Here is a 20,488-nt window from a genome sequence, read left to right as displayed (position 1 = left end):
TAGGAAAAAAAATTTTTAATTGTTTTAAAATAAAACTTTCAGAGCAATTTTTGACATCACTTCAAAGAACTGCGGGCTATATGACTGAGTGTGTGTGTGTGTGTGTGTGTGTGTGTGTGTGAATTTCTTATGTAATTGTGATCTGAGCATCAACAGATGGGGCGTTGCTCATGATATGGTGAAAAGAAAACTAATCCATCATTATACATCATTTCAGCACACTGTCAACATTTATAGGAGCTGCATATTCTACTTGTGTGTGTCCTATTGATAAGACCATTATCAATTTATGCAACTCTTCTCTCTCCTACATATCTTCCCCCGTATGTTGTTTTCTCCTATCACACATCAGCCTCTCTTAAATGATTTCATGCTATTTCTGTTAATTTTTTAACATGGTGACTGGCCCTTGTACATGCAAGTTGATGGTTCCTGGATAAACATTTTCATTTTTTTTAATAGTGCAGAGGAGACACTGCAAAATTGCTTCACAATACATACAGCTTCCCTTGCTGATTTTTGGCATTCACATGTGTTGTTGGGGGTTGATAAGCATGTTAAGATATATCCTAAAGGAAGTCGGGCGGTAGCACAGTGGGTTAAGCACACACGTGGTGCAAAGCACAAGGGCAGATAAGGATCCCGGTTCGAGCCCCCGGCTCCCCACCTGCAGGGGAGTCGCTTTACAGGTGGTGAAGCAGGTCTGCAGGTGTCTATCTTTCTCTCCCCCTTTCTGTCTTCCCCTCCTCTCTCCATTTCTCTCTGTCCTATCTAACAATGACAACATCAATAATAATAACAACTACAAAAACAATGAAAAACAACAAGGACAACAAAAGAGAAAATAAAATATTTAAGAAAAGATATATACTGTACTCAGTGAACTATCTTCTGGCCCTATTAAGTCACAATATTTTTAATACTGATTTATTTTTGGATAGAGACCGAAACATTGAAAGTGATGGGGGATAGAGAGGGAAACAGAAAGAAAGACACCTGCAGCACTGCTCCACCACTCATGAAACTTCCTCCCTGCAGGTGGGAATCAGAGTTTTGAACCTGAGTCCTCATGCACTGTGATGTGTTTGCTTAACCAGGTGTCCCACCCACCAGGCCCCACACAGTTTATTATTATTTTGTTTGCCTCCAGTGTCGTCACTCCTGGTGGCCATTTCTTCCTTTTAAGTTATTTTTTATTGGATAGGATAGAGATAAACTGAGAAAGGAGCAAGGATAGAGAGGGAGAAAGAGAGACACTTGCAGACATGCTTCAATGCTTGTGAAGTACTCCCTGCATGTGGGTGTAGGGAATCTGTGAGGATATGGTTGAGCTGGGTGGAACCTCCCATTGAAAGATGGGTGCCTAAGGAACACGGTCTTCCTGTCAGTCTCTCTCTACCAGAGATTGAACATGGGAGAGAATGGCCTTCAGGTTCAGCTTCACCTGTCAGACTCTCTGCCTCACAGGGACTCTGCATTCCCAATACAATAGCTTACTTCCTTGTCTTTAAACCAAATGCTCTGCTTATTCAAAAGCTATCAGAAATTATCATACCTGACCCATCTTCTCTCTGCCCTCAGGATACCTCTCTGTCTGCTAGCCATTGATAACCTTACTTCCTCATTCCCAAAACAACTCTCCTGCTTACACAGATGCTATCAGAGGCCCCTTTTCTCACTTCTTTGTTCTTGCCCTTCTGAATAAGACTATAACCAAACTGTACCCTCCTGACATGCAAGGACCCCTACACCCATGCACATCAAAGCCTAGCTTCCTCATTCTTTACATCACTCAACTGATAGTTTTCCCAACCTCTTACCTCTCTCTGCCCCTTTTCTGCTTTAACCATATATGGTATAAACAAGCTACCTCCTTCTGAAACCCCTTAAAAGTCTTGCCTCTCCTATCAATAAACAGATCATTGCTACCAGCTTGGTCTCCAGGTCATCTCTTGTCGCGGATACAGAGCGAGTCCCGTAAGACTCAGCCCCTGCTGCCTCAGGTGACATTCTCCTAGACCCCCGTATCTGGTGTGCAACAGAGTGGGCACGCCAGGAGTCTGCACCTGAGAAGAGGCCTCCCCACAGGAAGAAAGGCATGTGGGGAACCTGGGTCCTTGTACATGGTAATGTATGTGCTTAACCCACTGTGCCACCACAAGTTATTTTAAAAACTTACCAAATACTAGATTTGGTAGGAGAAAAGCTTGTCCTTAGAGAGCTGCCTTTTCATTTTAATAATTACATAATTTGATCGTCTTTTATTCTATTTTTCTCCACCTCTCCCATAATTCCTTTTCTTTCACTTCTATTGCTTCCTTTCACTTAAATTGCCCAATACCTGTACTTTTACTCATTTTGGATTAGTCACATTTCTCTGTTCTAAAAGTTTATATAAATATACTGACATCTACTTGGTATTTATCATTCACTGATGTTCAAAATATAACTTTTCCTATTTTGAATTTACTTCTCCTCTCCCCATTTTTTAATCATGGTATATAAAGGTCTTAAGTAAAAAACGCACTGTCATGTACTGTCATGAAGATGAAAATTTTAATCTATCATTTCTGTGACTCCACCACCAAAAATAATTCATGGCTTATGCTACACCAAGAGTTCTAGTATGAGAGTCATTTTGGCCATTGCCTGTAAGATGCAGTACAGTATTAGAGATCATAACTTCATAATCAATATAACAATAGTCCAACCAGTAGGAGAATAGCTATGAATTTAGTCACTTCTGAAGTAAAATCAAAAGGCCCCGAAAATGTCTCCAGTCATAACATTGTTAATTAGATTTCCTGAGAAGTCATCGAGGAACATTTGATCCTGTTCTCCTTTGCAACGTATTAATTGTTCACAAAAGTTGGTTGGTTGTATGAGAAAATATGAGTATGTGCTTTGAAAGCCCATAGTTACACCACCATGTGAGCACTACAGGGATGAGAACACAGCAAGTTAGAGCTTAATGTTGGCATGATCTAGGCTAATTTCTCATTTGCCTGAGCAGGAAACCCATGCACAATGTGGGCAGATAATTTCCTCCCAATTAATATTGCTTAGTCTTGGCAAACCCAAAAGAAGAACCTTTTCAGACTTCTTGATACAATGTTGTTGTTTTGCATCAGATTTAATTTTGAATCTTGTATAAACCAGATTTTTTCTATTACCACATATAAAACATATTTACAATATTTTGTTTAATATTTAGAATCAGAGCCATCTTTGGAGCAAAGAAAACTAAGGATAAACCCCCAAGGAGTATGTTATATTCATAAAATCAATTGTTTTATATTACCAAATATAATTAAATTTATAATCCAGGGTGATCTAGAATCAGAAGTTAATTGCATAGATAATGAAGTGTTAACTGTGTTATTTAAAATTTTGATAAATTTATCAAATATGCCAGAGTGTTTATATTCAGGTGCACTTTTTTTCTTTTGAAAATAGTTATGTTAGGTGGGAGATATTTCTCCCCACTCCCTCCAGCTTCCAATAGCAGAACTGTTTTTTTTTTTCATGGACCTTCCATATGACCCAGTAATTCCTCTCCTAGGGATATACCCCAAGGACTCCGTAACACCCAACCAAAAATATATGTGTATACCTATGTTCATAGCAGCACAATCAGTAATAGCTAAAACCTGGAAGCAACCCAGGTGCCCAACAACAGATGAGTGGCTAAGAAAGCTGCAGTATATATACACAATGTAATACTATGCAGCTACCAAGAACAATGAACCTGCCTTCTCTGACCCATCTTGGATGGAGCTAGAAGGAATTATGTTAAGTGAGCTAAGAGTCAGAAAGACAAAGAGTATAGGATTGTCCCACTCCCACTCATAAACAGAAGTTGAGAAAGGAAAACAGAAAGGGAAATTCAAAGCAGGATCTGAGTTTGGAGTAGGGCACCAAAGTAAAAATCTCTGGGTGGAGGGTGAGGGTAGATGATTGGCTTCACTGGGGGAGGAGGTGAGATGGGAGTAAAACTAAGCTTAAGTTTTATATCTTTACTGTTGAGAAAACTCTAAAATGTGGAAAGCAATTTTAAAAGTGTTAGAATGTTCTAAATAATAAGAACACTATTGCAGTGCATTATAGTCTTCTAAGATAATTGCTTTTAATGCCAAGTATTCATACAATGAATATATTATCTTTCATTTGTTTGAAAACATTTAATCTTTTGTTATGTAAGTATTTTTAAAATGTGAACCTCAAGAGTTTTCTGGTGATATGTTAGCATTTCTTTCTTTTTTATATATTCTTTAAATTTCTTTATTGGGGAATTAATGTTTTACAGTCAACAGTAAAGACAATAGATTGTAAATGCATAACATTTTCCAGTTTTCCATATAACAATACAACCCCCCACTAGGTCCTCTGTCATCCTTTTTGGACCTGTATTATGTGTTAGCATTTCTTAAGAGACAGAATGATGGGGGTCAGATGGTAGTATAGTAGGTTAAGTGCACGTGGCGCAAAGTACAAGGACCTGCATAAGGATCTTGATTCAAGCCCTGGCTCCCCACTTGCAGGAGGGTCGCTTCACAAGCGGTGAAGCAGGTCTGCAGGTGTCTGTCTTTCTCTTCCTCCTCTCTGTCTTCCCCTCCTCTCTCCATTCATTTCTCTCTGTCCTAGCCAACAACAACAATAATAACTACAACAATAATAAAACAAGGGCAACAAAGGGGAAAATAAATAATAATAATAAAGAAATAAAATAAAGAGACAGAATGATAATATAGATAGTATATTGAACATTGAAGAAACTAATTAACCTTTTGAAACTTTTCTTTAAACAGGATTAAAAAAAAAGCTTGGCTCATAAATGTGCTCTGAAGATACATGTGAGATAATAAAAGTGAAGTTTGCATATTGCAAAATTCCACTCGCACATTTTCCTGAACAGTTTAGATGGCAAAAAGTCCAAGGGATGTTCACTTAGATACTCAGGGAAAATCAAGTTGATGAAATTGACAGAGACTGAAACATGGAGACAGGATAGAAAAGGATGGAAGGCTACACAGACAGAGAGCTAGAGAGCAAACACTGTGAGGAACATTGCCCTTCGAGCCAGAGGCAGAGTCTGGGCAAGTGTAATCAGGGGGCTTGGACTGTCACACATAAGTGGTGCAAATATATATTTTTTAATAATGTATACATTGGTGGAAGGATAAAGAGAACTGCCTGTGGGAACCTGTAGAGTAATGGGAGGTCTCTTCAAGGCAGTGGGCAAAGCAGTTTCTTCAAGATAGATTCTAAAAACTAAAAGGTTATTCATCCATTCTAGTAGGTTGGCATATGTTAGGAAGCAGAGTACTCTGGCAACCAACTAAAAAGAACTAGAGACTACTGATAGGTGTCACAGAATTGAGGGATAGCCATTCTCTCCTAAAACTTCCCATGCTTTGAGTACAGAGACCATCAAGGATGGAAGGAAACTGATTCTAGTTATTCAGATGTTCAGAGAAAAAAAATAATTATTTCCATGACTGGCACATCCATTTTGTGCCAGGCAAGTATGGATTATTCTCATAATTATTATCTTGCTACAGTTTTACACTGTCTTTTTAAAAATATCTTTATTTATTTATTATTGGATAGAGACAGAGAGAAATTGAGAGGGGAGGAGGATAGATATAGAGGGAAAGAAATAGAGAGATACCTGCAGCCCTGCTTCACCATGTGTGAAGATTTCCCCCTGCAGGTGGGGACCAGGAGTTTGAACTTGGGACTTTGAACACTATAACTTGTGCACTTAGCCAGGTGTGCCACCACCTGGCCCCACACTGTCTTTTTAAAATGTCATATATTTTCATTTAAGGTAGCCTTACTTTACAAGATTATGTTTGAGATGTACAATTTCATACCTCTTCAGTATAATTTAAAGTATCTTAAAAGATAGTTGTGGGCGGGGTAGATAGCATAATGGTTATGCAAAGTCTCATGCCTGAGGCTTCAGCTTCAGTCCCCCACACCACCATAAACCAGAGCTGAGTAGTGCCAGGTTTTAAATAGTTGTTAGTTTTGCTTTAAAATGAGAAAACCTAGGTGGATTAAATTGAATGATGCATAGTACACTACAAAGAATGAACAGAGGCCAAGACTCATTACCTGTGTTTATCATTATCAGATTACTTACCTAGCATAAGATAAGGGTGTAGCATTTTTATATTTCTCTAAAACATTTAAAAATCAAAGGAGATAACAAATTTTGAATATAATGACCACTTCCATGTCAAAAGCATTTTCCACCATTCCACAATACAATAATTCTTTAAAGCTCTGTCAGTAATCAATATAATTAGTCAATCTCCTCAAATTGCTTGGTGAGTGAACATACCCTTGGTAGGAGACAGTTAGTCCTGCCACATCAGAGTTCTCACAGCCCAGTGCAAACAGGGACAGGAATAGGAGGTAACCAAAGACAGATGATCCCAAGTAAAGTTTTGCAGCTCCATGTACACCAATTCTGAATTTTTTCATAATGATGCCTCCAGAAAATATTCCCAGGGCCACTGCAGGTATATTGATGAGCCCTGAGGAACAAGAAGAAAAGAAAAAGTGTGTGTGTGTGTGTGTGTGTGTGTGTGTGTGTGTGTTTGCCAAGAACTAAACTTTGTAGAAATTCTGGCAAAAATACAAGGACTAAATAGGCCAAAATATGAATTTATTAATTTATTTTTGCCTCCAGGGTTATCACTGGGGCCCACTGGCTGCACTACAAATCCACTACTCCTGGAGGGTATTTTTCCCCACTTTTTGCCCTTTTTGTTGTGACTGTTGCTATTGCTCTTATTGTTGGACAGGATATAGAGAAATAGAGAGAGTAGGGGAAGATGGGGGAAAGAAAGAAAGACACCTGCAGACATGCTTCACCACCTGTGAAGCAACCCCCATGCAGGTGGAGAGCCAGGGGCTTGAACCAGGATCTTTGAGCTGATCCTTGCACTTTGTACCATGTGCACTTAATAATTACAAATACTGCATCTCTAACTCATAGCCCAATGTAGCATCCTTAAATAAAAATTAAACCCACTGAGACTGGGTGGTATCATAATACCAGGTAAAGATTACATGTTAGCAGGTGCAAGGACTTCCATTTGCAAACCTGGCCCCCATCTGCAGAGGAAAGTTTTACAAACAGCGGAGCAGTGATGCAAGAGTCTCTTTTTCTCATGCCCACCCCCGGCCTCCCTCTCCCTATTTCTTTCTGACTCTAAAAAGGAAAAGAAAGATAAAAATGGCCACTGGGAGTGGTGGAGTTGTCAAGCATGCACTGAGCCCTAGTGATAACCCTGTGGCAAATAAATAAATTAATAAATAATAAACCCACTGATATCTAGTTATAATAATAGATGCAAACTTCCTTCTTTGTTTTACTTCATCACTTTCTTTTCTGTTTTAGATTTATATATCTAGTTTCCATACTAAATTTCATAGAATTTAAGATACCAAATGTATCATGAACTATATAGTTATATTTTCTAATATTTTTACCTTATTTGATAAGGACATCTTGTTTCCTCTTTTTATTATTTGACTACACATTAAAATGACAACATTATAAATCAACATACTTTGGAAGGAGCATGATCATACAATTACATTTTTTTTAAAAAGATGTTAATTTTTGCTTCTTCAGCTAGGCTGAGGTTTGCAGGTGTAGCATATGACAGATGAACCAGACATCAGCTGAAAAGCATATAGTAATGAATAGTAACTAAGCACTACAAAGGATTCTGTGTCTATAATGTAAGTTCCTTTTCTAATACATAAATATGCATAATATTTGACTTTGAATCCTACACACACACACACACACACACACACACACACACACACACCCCATAGAATCCTATTGCATCTTTCAATTCAATCTTCCAAAAACAGTATAGAAAAAAAGTACATCTTTTGAAGACCAGGCTTTGAACTGAAATTCTTGGAAAATATGTTTAAAAGTTTATTTTGAAAAAAATTGTAAAGTATGAATTGAACCTAGGACAAAGGCATTATAGCATAAAGTATATCATTTTGGTAACTACATTTGATGCTGAATTCTAACCTTCCCTAGCCCTACCTGGCCTTGAGGAGCCTGAGTATTAAAAAGGGATTATTCTAGGGACTCCAGCTTCTCGGTGTGTATTATTAAAAATCAGGAATATTCCTTCCTTACTGACTTTTTAAAAGAGGTTCTATTTTCTTAAAACTTCCAAAAAGTTTTTGTCATCTTAGCTCCAAACCTTTAAATATAACTGATTCGTTTGAAGCAGTGTACTCCCAAAATCCTACTCTAATTCTCCCATTTTTATCTTTTAGCATCTCCTTTTTATTTTGTTCCATATGATGTCATCATTGTATCTTAGAGAATTAATTCTTCCTACTTCCAAGACTAGGTTTGTTTTCCCCCTGTACTGTGAGTTTCCCCTGACATCCTTTAGCACAGCCTCTGCCAGCTATATGGTGCCACCAGGGGAGTAATCTGACTACACTTTTTGGTCATCAATATGCCCTTTTCACCTGCAACCAGACCTCCTAGTGCTGGGAACTCAGAGACATTTCCTACTTGCCACAGTTACCTGCTAGCTTGTCTGTTTTGCACCTCTTACCCTCCAACCAAACCTTCAAAGCAATAACTGTGCTTACCATGAAATTTTGTGCTCCTTGAACATTTTCCATAAAAATGTACTAAAATATTAAGTGCCAGACGTGTCCTATGGAGGCACCTTTCATTCCTCTTCTATTCTTCCTAAAGTTAATATAACGCATTTATTGGCATGGAAGGGATGTTGGGGAAAATTTAAACCCTAAATATTGCTTTAGGTCACCATTTGATAACATGCTTAGATGTAGCACTTAATGTTGAAAGTAAAAGTTCAGTGGCACAGTCAACATTCAGAGAAAGAATCATCCAAAACAGATTAATAGATGCAAAATCTCCACTATCCAGGATTGTTAAAGGAAAAATCCATATTCAAACTGTGCTCAGCTGGTCTTTCCCCTGAGATTTCTTTCAGAGATAGAGATATAAAGTAATGATCTAAATACTTTATGAAGAAGAAATGATTTCAAAACACTCGTTTCCTGTTATAAAGGAATATGTTCAAAGGAAAAGGCATTTTTGTCTCCAGTATTAGCATCAAATGATGTCTTCTCAAACTACAGCTTTAAGACATATGCTCAGTGTTAATAATATAAAATGTTTTGTGTGATGTTCTCAGAGTCATCTTGCAGAGCTGTGAATAATTCTTCCTTAGAATTATATCACAAATTATCTAAATATCTTACTGAAGATGTCCACTCATTTTATTTTATTTTTAAAATATATTTATTTATTTATTTATTATTGGGTAAGACAGAGAGAAATTGAGAGGGGAGGGAGAGATAAGGAAAGAGTCAGAGAGACACCTGCAGCCATACTTCACCACTAATGATGCTTTGCCCCTACAGGTGGAGACCAGGGTCTTGACCCTGGGTCCTTGTGCAGTGTAATGTGAACACTTAACAAGATGCACCACCGTCTGGTCCCTTCACTCACTTATTTTTTAACTTCACACTTAAAATCCCATGTTTAATTATCAGTCTAAGGACTAAAACACTTTTCTCTAAGTTACTGAGGGTTAACTAGATGCAGCTAAGTCGATACCTATTGGAAAAAACATGGAGGACAGAGAAGCATACCGATCACAAAGTTGGCCTTAGATGATGACTGCCCATACTGTTGCTCAATGTATTTTGGTTTATATGTCACCATGCCAAGTAAGGAGTTGAACTGAACGGTGCTAGCACACAAATATAAGAAGTACACTGGATTTCCAAAAAGGCTCTTCAGTGATGGAAGAAAATCTGTAGGACAGAAATAATATGGAATCGTTAAAGATAGTGCCATACTTGGTAGAAGATGCAGCATGACATATGTGACTGAGTTCCATTATCATAGCTACCAGCAGTGCTGGCAGTGTAGCACACTTGAACACTGTAAATATTAGACCATCAGTACCAGTCAAATCTGATCTCTGGCCAAGTTCAGACTGAGAAACACATATTCTCTTCTAAAGCTCGGGTCTTCCTCATGCTGTTAAATTTCCATGTAGAGGGAATTCATTAGGACATATTTGGCCTTTGATCTCACACCACACTCACTCCTCGGTCACTGGGGGGAGATGTGCATGGTTATCAAACAGGGGTATCTCATGTATTGAGGCCTTTAGGGATTTAGCCACTTTTTATCCACTCAGAAATGGTAACACTAGGTAGAAGTTTAAAGGGTCTAAATAAAAAGGTAAAAGAATGGAGAAGTCAGTAAGGAAGGCCACCAAGACTTTGAGTTGTGTTCTTCAGTTTTCTTGTACTAAAGCTGACTTTTTATTTCACTTTGTTTCCTGTATATTTTCTCAGTTTTGTTCTAAACAAATGTGAGGGGGAGGAAAGGATGTCATTTCTAGGCCCCTAAAGTCCCAGCAGAAAAACAAAAACTACTTCATAATCAAGGAGAAGCTGACTCACCTCTTGCCATTTCCGTTATTTTTGCTTTTTCTCCATGGGGTGCTTGGTACTCTGTGTGATCACCCACAATGAACTTGGATTTCTCAGAGGAGGAGTTGGAATCATCTGTACTTTGAGGTCTTGGTAGACTCTTTGGTAAATACCAAAAAGGCATGGCTGCTAGAAGACTCACGATCCCTGCTATAAGATAGCCTAGCCACCAGGCACCCACCCACTGAGGGTCCTTTGGAGTAATGCTTATGTTATCTGAAAAACAGAATGGATGGCCAAGTAGCATACATACACACCAAAACTAAGCTGTTGAGGGAAGCCTTAAAATTTTCAACACAAGCTCTAGCACAAAAGTACCTAATACTTTCATATGATGACTTTTGTGAATAAGTATTATTTTACTTTTAGAAGGAATGTGAGTTTCTGAAGCATGATATTTTCTTGTATTCCTTAGACTAGAAGTATTGAGTCAAAATGCAAGGAAAAAAACATACCAAGTAACAACTATGGAAGGCTGAGGTAGCCTCCCACCAATACACATACACAGACATACACATACACACTCACTCACTCACTCACTCACTCACTCACTCCTTCCCTACAGAAGAAGTTCTCAAAAGGAAAGCTAACTTTCACTGTTTAAATGTTTTAAAGTTTAAATGTTTTAAACATTTTAATTGGAAATTTAATGAGGTAATTGTAGATTCATAATCAATGATAAGAAACAACTGTCTGTATAGATTCATATACCTTTTGTTTGTGTCCACCTTACCAAAAGATCTGTTAAACAAAAAAGGGAATTTTGTTTGCTAGAGAACTTTGAGCCCTTGAATTTTCAACTGAGTTCATGAATACATATATATTGGCAGAATGTTGAGACACCTGAAACCAACAAGTAGCCATAATTTGAAATCTTAACTATGCTGGAATGTGTTTGAACTGGCAAAGCAGAAATGGAAAATGATACATGTGAATAAGAAACCATGGGTTATCATTTATAATCAGCAGTTGCATTTTCATATTCCATTTCTTGATATGTAGGATGTTTTTATCAATTTATTTCCATTATTATTATCATTCTACGAAAGATTATTACCTGGTCATTTTATAAAAAGGTCAAGTTTATTTCCACCAAATAAATGAAAATAACCACAGTAAATGAATAAATAAAAATAAATTACCTTACCTAGGTTTACAAAGCCAATGTCAACATACAGTTTGGCACATAATGAGCCTAAAAGGAAGCCAAAGATCGGTCCTATAATTGCAACTGTCTGCACACACCCTGCACCAAGAAAAACAATTATTTGATTTTATAAATTAATACAATTTAACAAGTTAAAAATGGAATCTGGTTAGCAGCTGAATATATTTTAAGTGCTCATTTAGGAGTACTTAGTTTATCAAATTGTCAACTCCACTGAATCAGGAAAGCAGTCCTTAGGGTAGAGAGAAAAACAAATGCTTAAAGTATTCATTATTTTCCAGTAAGAAAGCAGCATCAAGACTCCAGAGAAGTTAGCGACCCCGAATGGAACAAACTTTACTTGATAGGATTAGATTCTACTAGGGAAAGAGAGAGGCAGACTGGGAATATGGATCGACCAGTCAATGCCCATGTTCAGCGGGGAAGCAATTACAGAAGCCAGACCTTCCACCTTCTGCAACCCACAACAACCTTGACCTTGGGTCCATGCTCCCAGAGGGATAGACAATGGAAAAGCTACTGGGGAGGGGATGGGATATAGAGATTGGGTGGCAGGAATTGTGTGGAGTTGTACCCCCCCATCCTATGATTTTGTTAATGTCTCCTTTCTTAAATAAAAAAATGAAAAATACAAATAAATAAATAAAAAGGTTTATGCTACCAACATGAAAAAGTACTTATGTTCATAACCCCTGTGAGAGCTATATTTACATATATTCCTTTGCAGCCAGCAAAGGAACTGAATTTGGGAGCTTGGAGAGGAGCTCCCTGCAACATCAGGACTAGCCTGGGCAACTTTAAGAGGTCAAGTGGAGCAGACTGCTCAGTTCTAATGAGAAAGAAATCTCCTTTTATGCCATGTATCTTCCATCTACCATTCATTTCATCCCAGAACTTAGTGGACACATGCTCTTGAGAGGCAGTTAAATTTTTTAAATATTTATTTCCTTTTGTTGCCCTTTTAAAAAATTGTTGTTGTAGTTATTATTGTTATTGATGTCATTATTGGATAGGACAGAAAGAAATGGAGAGAGGAAGAGAAGACAGAGAGGGGAGAGAAAGACACCTGCAGATCTGCTTCATCGCCTGTGAAGTGACTCCTCTGCAGGTGGGGAACCAGGGGCTTGAACTGGGATCCTCATGCTGGTCCTTGCACTTTGTGCCACAGTTTAACCCACTGCACTACCGCCTGACTCCTGAGAGACAGTTAAATTAAGTGGAGTATGTAGCAGCTACCAGATCCTTTGTGGACTAGAAAAGAAGGTGAAACACCCATGGCTCCTAGAGAGAAAGGGTATATTCTTAGACTACTGCATGCTTATCTTGGCTGCACCTTTTCTCTACTTCCCAGAGTAATTGCCTAGCTCATATGCTGGATGGACCTTCTGTTCCAGATCCACTTCTGACCTAGGCTGCCATCTTCCAGGTGCCCTATTTCAGACTGCAGCCTGCAGGGTGCTACATGTAGCCCAGTGCCCAGACTCTGTATAGGGATGGGCTAGCCAAAGAACCTGGCTGTAGCTCTCTGTTATGCATTTACATTGTGTTTTTAGGCTAGGCTTCCTGAAGTGTGGAACATAACTGGTTTTAGTCATCCCTTCATCCTGTAGTTTCTAGACGATAAGATACTTGACATTAGATGCATCTGGCTTTGGAGTTTGCTCTTTTTATTTTGCTATATTTTGTTTTGTGTGGTGTGAGTGAGTGTGTGTGTGTGTGTGTGTGTGTGTGTGTGTGTGTTTCTAGTAACCAGTTTCATCATGTAAATCTGTTTCAGACACATGGTTATGCAAAGCCATGGTTAAATTCCTTGATTCCTGCATCCCACACAGGTAAAAATGTTTTAAATAATTAGCTATTAAAAGATGGAAAGCCATTTCCAGGGCTACAGAAATAAAGTCTTAAAAATGTAATACCTTAATGTTTCATCAGTACAGAAATCCAATATAAAGAAGCTATATATAAAATCTGGTCTGTAAATATACAAAGTCATGTATATATAACACAACAGTTGAGCTCTCGGCTTATTTTAATGTGACATCCTCTGTCTAATGCAATAGGTCCTTCTAACTGATGCTTTTTTAAAAATTATCCAAAAACCTCAGTGTGGACTTTGTAAGTGTGTGAATTGAATGAAAAAGTTGGACATGTAGTATAAAACCTTCTGACGACGGCCATACCACCCTGAACATACCTGATCTCATCTGAAGTTTAAGACCTAGTACACCCCATTTAGATTAGGGTGAAAAAACCCAGGAACCCTGCTTCCCATGCTTTCGTGGGCATTACCGATATAGAAAGCTGCGTTGTTTTCGCTGGCAAAATCATCAAGATAGGCGATGCCTAGAGGTTGTATGGGAGTTTCTCCAATCCCACGAAGAAGATTCCCCAGGAAAACATAAACCCACATGGAGGAGCTGGCATCAGTCTCACATTCTTGAAAGTAAACAAAAGAATGGCAGATCACCGTCAAAGTTAAATATTTATTCAATACGCCACCAAATTGTTCTTAAAATCAATTAGAATGCATAAGTGAAATTAGCAATAAGCATAATTTGCTAGGAGTTTGAGTAAGATTAGAAACTATTTTGTAACTTCAGTATTTTAGGCAGTGTAAATCCCTTTGAGACTAAACAAGGAACTCTACTGTTTGCTGTTACTATTTCTCTTTACCCCTTATTTTATGACTTTTAAATTTTGTACTTATACTGAATGCTTTGAAATCTTGTACTCCACTAACATATGCTTTCTCTCTAGGACAAAATACAAAATTTTGAGCAAAATATTTTCTCACCTGTATCTTTAACTTTTTTTTTTTTTAGCAGAAATCACTTTTAATTTTATCACTGACCAAGTTTTATCTGAAGTTCAAAATTTTACATAGCATTTGTTTCAACTCTGGCCACTACTGTCCACAATTACAGTTGTCTGACAATGAATAAGCATTTTAGAGTTCATTATCTTTAGAGTATCTTTACAGTATCTTTAGAGGAAAGTTCAAACCATACTATATTTTTAGAACTTTCACAAAAGACATGTCTTAAATATTACCTGAAGCAGGATAATTTCCCACATATTACAAAAAAAGACATTGTTTTGAAGAATTTAGTCTTCTTTAGTCTTTTTTACTATCTTTATTTATTTACTGGATAGAGACATCCAGAAGTCAAGAGGAAAGGGGGGTAGAGAGGAACAGAGACAGAGAGACACCTGCAGCACTGCTTTACCACTCGTGAAGCTTTCCCTCTGCAGGTGGGGACCAGGGACTTGAAGTTGGGTCCTGGTGCACTGTTACATGTGCGCTTAATTAGGTGCACCACCACCTGGCCCTTCTTCTTTAGTCTTTGTGAGTAAATTAATCTTCAACCATCACCACTGCTGAATGGTCTTTTCATGCCAGGTATTGGATTAAGTGGTTTGTAGCCTTCTAACAGTTGAATTATCCTCAGGGTCTCATGAAGCAATAATTATTTTCACCTGCTATCAATAACTACTTGTGGAGTGATTTTTCAAAATAAAGTGTGGGTTATGTTAAGAACTGGAGAGAATACTTTTGAGTAGATGAATCAGCATGTATACCAGAAATAATCGGTGGTCAATGGTCAGTCATGCTGTTTTTAGTCCTGACTCTTCATTTTGTAGACATATAGCAAGTCACTGGAAGCTTCACTTGCCTTTTCTGGATTTCTATCCAACCTCTACAATATGCAAATGCCTTTTGTAAAAAAAAAAAAAAACTATTGCAATGCCTATATTCTATCCCTAACCTCTGTGTGCTTGTAAGACTAGTGTTTTCTTTTCTTTCTTTTTGCCTCCAGGGTTGGGGCTCAGTGCCTGCACTATGAATCCACTGCTCCTGGAGGCTATTTTTTCACTTTTATTGCCCTTGCCATTATTACTGTTATTGTTGACATTGTTGTTGGATAGGACAGAGAAATAGAGAGAGGAGGGGAAGACAGAGAGGTGGAGAGAAAGATAGACACCGTGGTCCGGGAGGTGGTGCAGTGGCTAAGGCACTAGATTCTCAAGCATGAGGTCCTGAGTTCGATCCCCGGCAGCACATGTACCAGAGTGATGGCTGGTTCTTTCTCTCCTCCTATCTTTCTCATGAATAAGTAAATAAATTCTTTAAAAAAAAAAAAGACACCTGCAGACCTGCTTCACCACTTGTGAAGCAACCCTCCTACAGGTGATGAGTCGGGGGCTCGAACTGGGATCCTTACTGTGGTCCTACTCTGGTCCTTTGGCTTTGCACCATGTGCGCTTAACTCACTGCTCTACCACTGGACTCCCCTAAGACTAGTGTTTTCTTATTACATTAGCTACAAGCCTGTTGAAAGCTATTGAAATTTATATTAAAATTGCTTATGACATAAACAGATAGCTCCTCAGTCACCCTAGCTGTTCTAAGTACATGGAAGACACAAATGGGAAGTAAAGTAGTGGGAAGCAAAGACATTGCCTATGCCCAGCACCACAGAAGTTTCTGTTGAGCAGCTTTGTTCAAGCGTGCTGCGGGAGTTGTGACGGAGCATTTTTCAGGAGACTCTATATTGATCTAGTACCTTTAGGATGAAGCTTGTATCTCCTAATTCTAAAGAAAAGGGCTTAATGGGAAAAGGGGAAGAAATAGGTTGGATTGTGAGCATTATTTTCTATTGTGGTTACATTAAATGTTTTCAATTCCAATTGCTAAATCCTGTATTTCTCTTTTTTAACATTAAAGACTTAAATGTGTCCCAATTTGCTGCATTGTAATTTGTATCATGTCTTTTCCCTGATTGTCAAAAATAACAGACATCCTGAGAGGGTGCCTGCTTTGCCATACACACAGTCAGATTCCAGCCGCTGGTGCTATGTTGTCTTCCCCTCTCTCAGTCTGAAATTTTCTGCCTTGAGTAGTAAAGTCCCAGTGATGGCAAAAGTACATAAAAGTAGCAAATTGTCCTCCATGCAGGTACCTCATGCACAGATGAAAGTCCAAACTATTTAGCTCAGGTTCTTACCTCTTGATGCTGTCCTGAATTAAGTGTATGATGCATTATAGTTGTATGTAAACAATCTCCATCCTTGCCCATAAATTTGTGTGTCCCCCTCAGTGTACCTGCTAACCTGAATTCATACTCTCCTCTTCTAGAATCATTTCTTTTTTGAATACAACAGAAGTTTATGTAACATCAAACTTTTTATTTGTTTTATGTTTTCCCTTTTTACTGCTTTCCTATCTCCTTGACTCTGAACTCCCCTTTTATTCAAACAGTGTTTGATGCTCAGGGAAGAAGATGTTTCAAAAGAAAACATTAGTGAGAATACTAGGATTTTATGGTATATACAAATATTTGGATTGATAGAGATATAAAAAGTAATGATTTCCAGGGCTGGAAAGATAGCTTATCTGTAATGTTTGCCATGTGTACCACCCAGGTTAAAGCCTGACCCCCATGGCACTGGGGGAAGAAGCTTTGGTGCTATGAAATATTTTACTCCTTCCCTCTGTGTCTGCCTCTATCTGAAAAGTTTACCCAGAGTGGTGAAGCTTTGGCAACAACAACAGAATAATGATGATTTCTATGCTTCCTAGAAAAAAAACTGATTCCCAAGGCTAAGATTACGGAGTGAGATTCAGGATGGTGTAGAAGAGGTCTTAAACGTGATGGTAAAGAGAGAGGAGGTTATTTGAACTCATTGTACATTGCCTGTACAATGTCCTGGAGACATGTCATACACTTATGGGTAGGTATGTGGGTTCCCTGAGCAAGGAGAATCTGTGCCACCAGTCAGGTGAAGTAGGGAATTAGCAGGACTGCAGAAATAAGATGTCTGCACAGTCTAGCCACACATAACTTCTTTGGCTTTTCACAGGGCTTTCACTGTCACCATGACTCTAAAGTTCCCTAGGACAGCTCACACAACAATACTGAATAGTATGCATCGACCATGTGGAACTTTAGAACTCCCTGCACCTTTTCTTGTGTAGGAAATAGAACTATTGAAAGGGCCAGGCTGTAGCACACCTGGTTAAGTGCACACATTACAATGCACAAGGACCCAAGTTCAAGCCCCTTGGTTCCCACCTGCAGGGGGAAAGTTTTGCTTGTGAGTGGTAAAGCAGGGCTGCAGGTGTCTCTCTGTCTCTCCCCCTCTCTATCTATGCCCCGTTCTTAACTTCTGTCTGGCTCTTCCCAATAAATAAAATTTTAAAAAAGACAATATAACTACTGAATATGTCTACATAACCTAAGAGGATCACTTTTATATCAGAGAAAAAGAAGATCTTTTGTGCTAAAAATATAAGGGCATGCATTTCAACATCAGATGATCTTAGGGTGAAATGGTGACTAAATACCATGACCAGAGGGATTTTAAACATTTAACTAGCAAGGGACCAATATAAGAGCCCTCTGAAACTGGCCGGTTGTACTGTTATGTAAGCTCCTGAGAATGTAGCAAGTTCTGTGAAGAACAAGAGTGGTGAGGTGCAAACTGAGATTAAGATTTTCCCATTCTGATGAAACACAATAATTAAACTGTTTTCTGGGGATATTATTTACCTCTTACCTGAGATAGGGAACTGTGATTTGTACATACTAAACTAGTTTAACCATATTTTCACAGCCTACCTTAATTGCAGAGACTGAAAATTTTCTCAGTCAATGTTAATGTTCCTCCTGTCTATAAGATTTAGTTTTCTGGGAGTCGGGCGGTGGCGCAGCAGGTTAAGTGCACCTGACACAAAGCGCAAGGACCAGCTCAAGGATCCCAGTTCGAGCCTCTGGCTCTCCACCTGCAGGGGAGTCACTTCACAAGCGGTGAAGCAGGTCTGCAGGTGTCTGACTTTCTCTCCCCCCTCTGTCTTCCTCTCCTCTCTCCATTTCTCTCTGTCCTATCCAACAACAATGACATCAATAACAACAACAGTAATAACCACAACAATGTTAAACAACAAGGGCAACAAAAGGGAAAATAAATAAATAAAAATTAAAAAATTAAAAAAGATTTAGTTTTCTGTATACTAGGACATTCTCATGTACTACTCTATATTATTGAATTTTCATGGCACTGTAATTTCTCTATTTTATAATCAAGCCTTTGACTACAAAAATTACAATTTTTTGTCCATGATAAAGTATAAATTCCAAAAGTTTATACCAGTAAGTAAAATCAAAGAATCTCACCATTATTTATTTTGGATTTTGATTTTTCCATAATTGAAACTGACAGTTCATTGTTTGACTTCTGGAGACATGGAGAGATGCTTACAGTAGAATTGGAGAAAGGAGAATACCTTTCATATCTGTACCTGTATAAAACAAATACTTTCTGAACAAAGACAGATCTGAAGAAGAAAATTACCCAGGACAACAAAAAAGAAAAATAAAAACAATTGTTCATAAAGGTTCAATTCAATATAAATGACTATTACAAATCACCTACTTCCATGTGGAAAATATTTCATAAAATCATACCTATACCTGATTTAGAAGAAAAAGCAGTATTTTAACAACAAATTACCATCCAGTGGTCTATGAGCTTCAAATTTTGTAGAGCAACTCAGTACTCATTTTAGAGAACACGGGTCTTTGAGACTATTTAGGCTCGTGGTATCTTTATTCTCTACATTTGTCAATCAGACTTAAATTATTTGTAAGTTTGTCCTTTTCTGTGTTGGTGAGGTTCCAGAGCTAGATAGACCAAACAGCCAATGTTTAATGGTAGGACAGTTCCAATTCTATCTAATTCTTTTTTTTTTATTTGTTATTGGATAGAGACAGAGAGAAATTGAGAGAGAAGGGGGAGATAGAGAAGAAGAGAGACAGAGAGACACCTGCAGACCTGCTTCACCGCCTGTGAAATGATTCCCCTGCAGGTGGGCAGCCGGGGACTTGAACCAGGATCCAAATCGGTCCTTGCGCTTTGCACCACATGCGTTTTACCTGCTGTGCTACCATCCGACTCCCCGTTCTATCTAATTCTATCTCCGCAAGTTCCACATTCCCACTTTATCTTTGTTCCAGTGTTATTCTTCATCAGTATGGGTTTCCTATCTGTTTGTTTTGCCACCAGGGTTATCACTGGGCCACCCTGTCCAACGCTTGATGTCTCATCACCAAATCTGGTCCCCTACGCCTACACTGAACTTCTTTGTTCCAGTCTCTTGGAAACAGAGTTGGCAGTCAGCTGAGGTAAAGGACAAACACCTCATCACAGACCCCTGCAAGCATCAACCTGGCTTTGACCTAGCACGTTATGATTGGGCCCTCCTCAATCGCTATCGAACAGGCCATGGCCAGTGCGCCGCTATGTTCCATCGCTGGGGAGCCAGAGACGACCCGAACTGCCCCTGCGGCTACAGACAGACTATGACCCACATAGTCAACGACTGCCACCTCTCCAGATTCAAAGGAGGTCTCGAAACTTTACATCAAGCTCAACCTGACGCTGTTGACTGGCTACGGAAGAAGGGCAAACGCTAGAAGAAGAAGAAGAGCCTGAAAAGTGCAGCCACCTCCAGCACCTTTGTGTCAGGTCCACTTTTCCTCCTTTAGATAGAGGATTAGAGACAGGGAAAAAGAAACAAGGTGACAAACACCACAGCAATGGCCCACAATTTGTGAAGCTTATATCTGAAGACTCTCCCATATACTGGGTCCAGGGCTCAAACCCAGCTTCTGAACATGTTACCAGGTGAGCTACCTGTCAGCCCCATGACTGACTGAATTTTAGATGTCTTTTGTATTTCATTAAATTAACATTTTTGTCATATATATATATATATTC

The 20,488-nt window shown here is 38.6% G+C and overlaps 1 protein-coding gene across 4 annotated transcripts in view; it reads right to left on the bottom strand.

The window, feature by feature from the left end:
- The window catches only part of SLCO1C1 (solute carrier organic anion transporter family member 1C1), a 48,197-nt gene that overhangs the window by 11,239 nt on the left and 16,470 nt on the right, over window positions 1–20,488 (bottom strand). For 3 of the 4 annotated variants that reach the window (XM_007538261.3, XM_060194476.1, XM_060194475.1), the window contains 6 exons: window positions 18,886–19,010; window positions 14,000–14,146; window positions 11,690–11,788; window positions 10,513–10,758; window positions 9,688–9,852; window positions 6,350–6,545 (listed from right to left, as the gene is read on the bottom strand). In XM_007538261.3, the coding sequence (XP_007538323.1) occupies window positions 6,350–6,545; window positions 9,688–9,852; window positions 10,513–10,758; window positions 11,690–11,788; window positions 14,000–14,146; window positions 18,886–19,010 (978 nt within the window). The remainder of the gene's footprint in view (window positions 1–6,349; window positions 6,546–9,687; window positions 9,853–10,512; window positions 10,759–11,689; window positions 11,789–13,999; window positions 14,147–18,885; window positions 19,011–20,488) is intronic. The other variant, XM_060194474.1, reaches the window with a different exon arrangement.

The sequence above is a fragment of the Erinaceus europaeus genome, chromosome 7 (genome assembly GCF_950295315.1).
Source record: "Erinaceus europaeus chromosome 7, mEriEur2.1, whole genome shotgun sequence".
Classification (NCBI taxonomy): domain Eukaryota; kingdom Metazoa; phylum Chordata; class Mammalia; order Eulipotyphla; family Erinaceidae; genus Erinaceus; species Erinaceus europaeus.
This window is presented reverse-complemented; position numbering and strand designations above follow the sequence as displayed.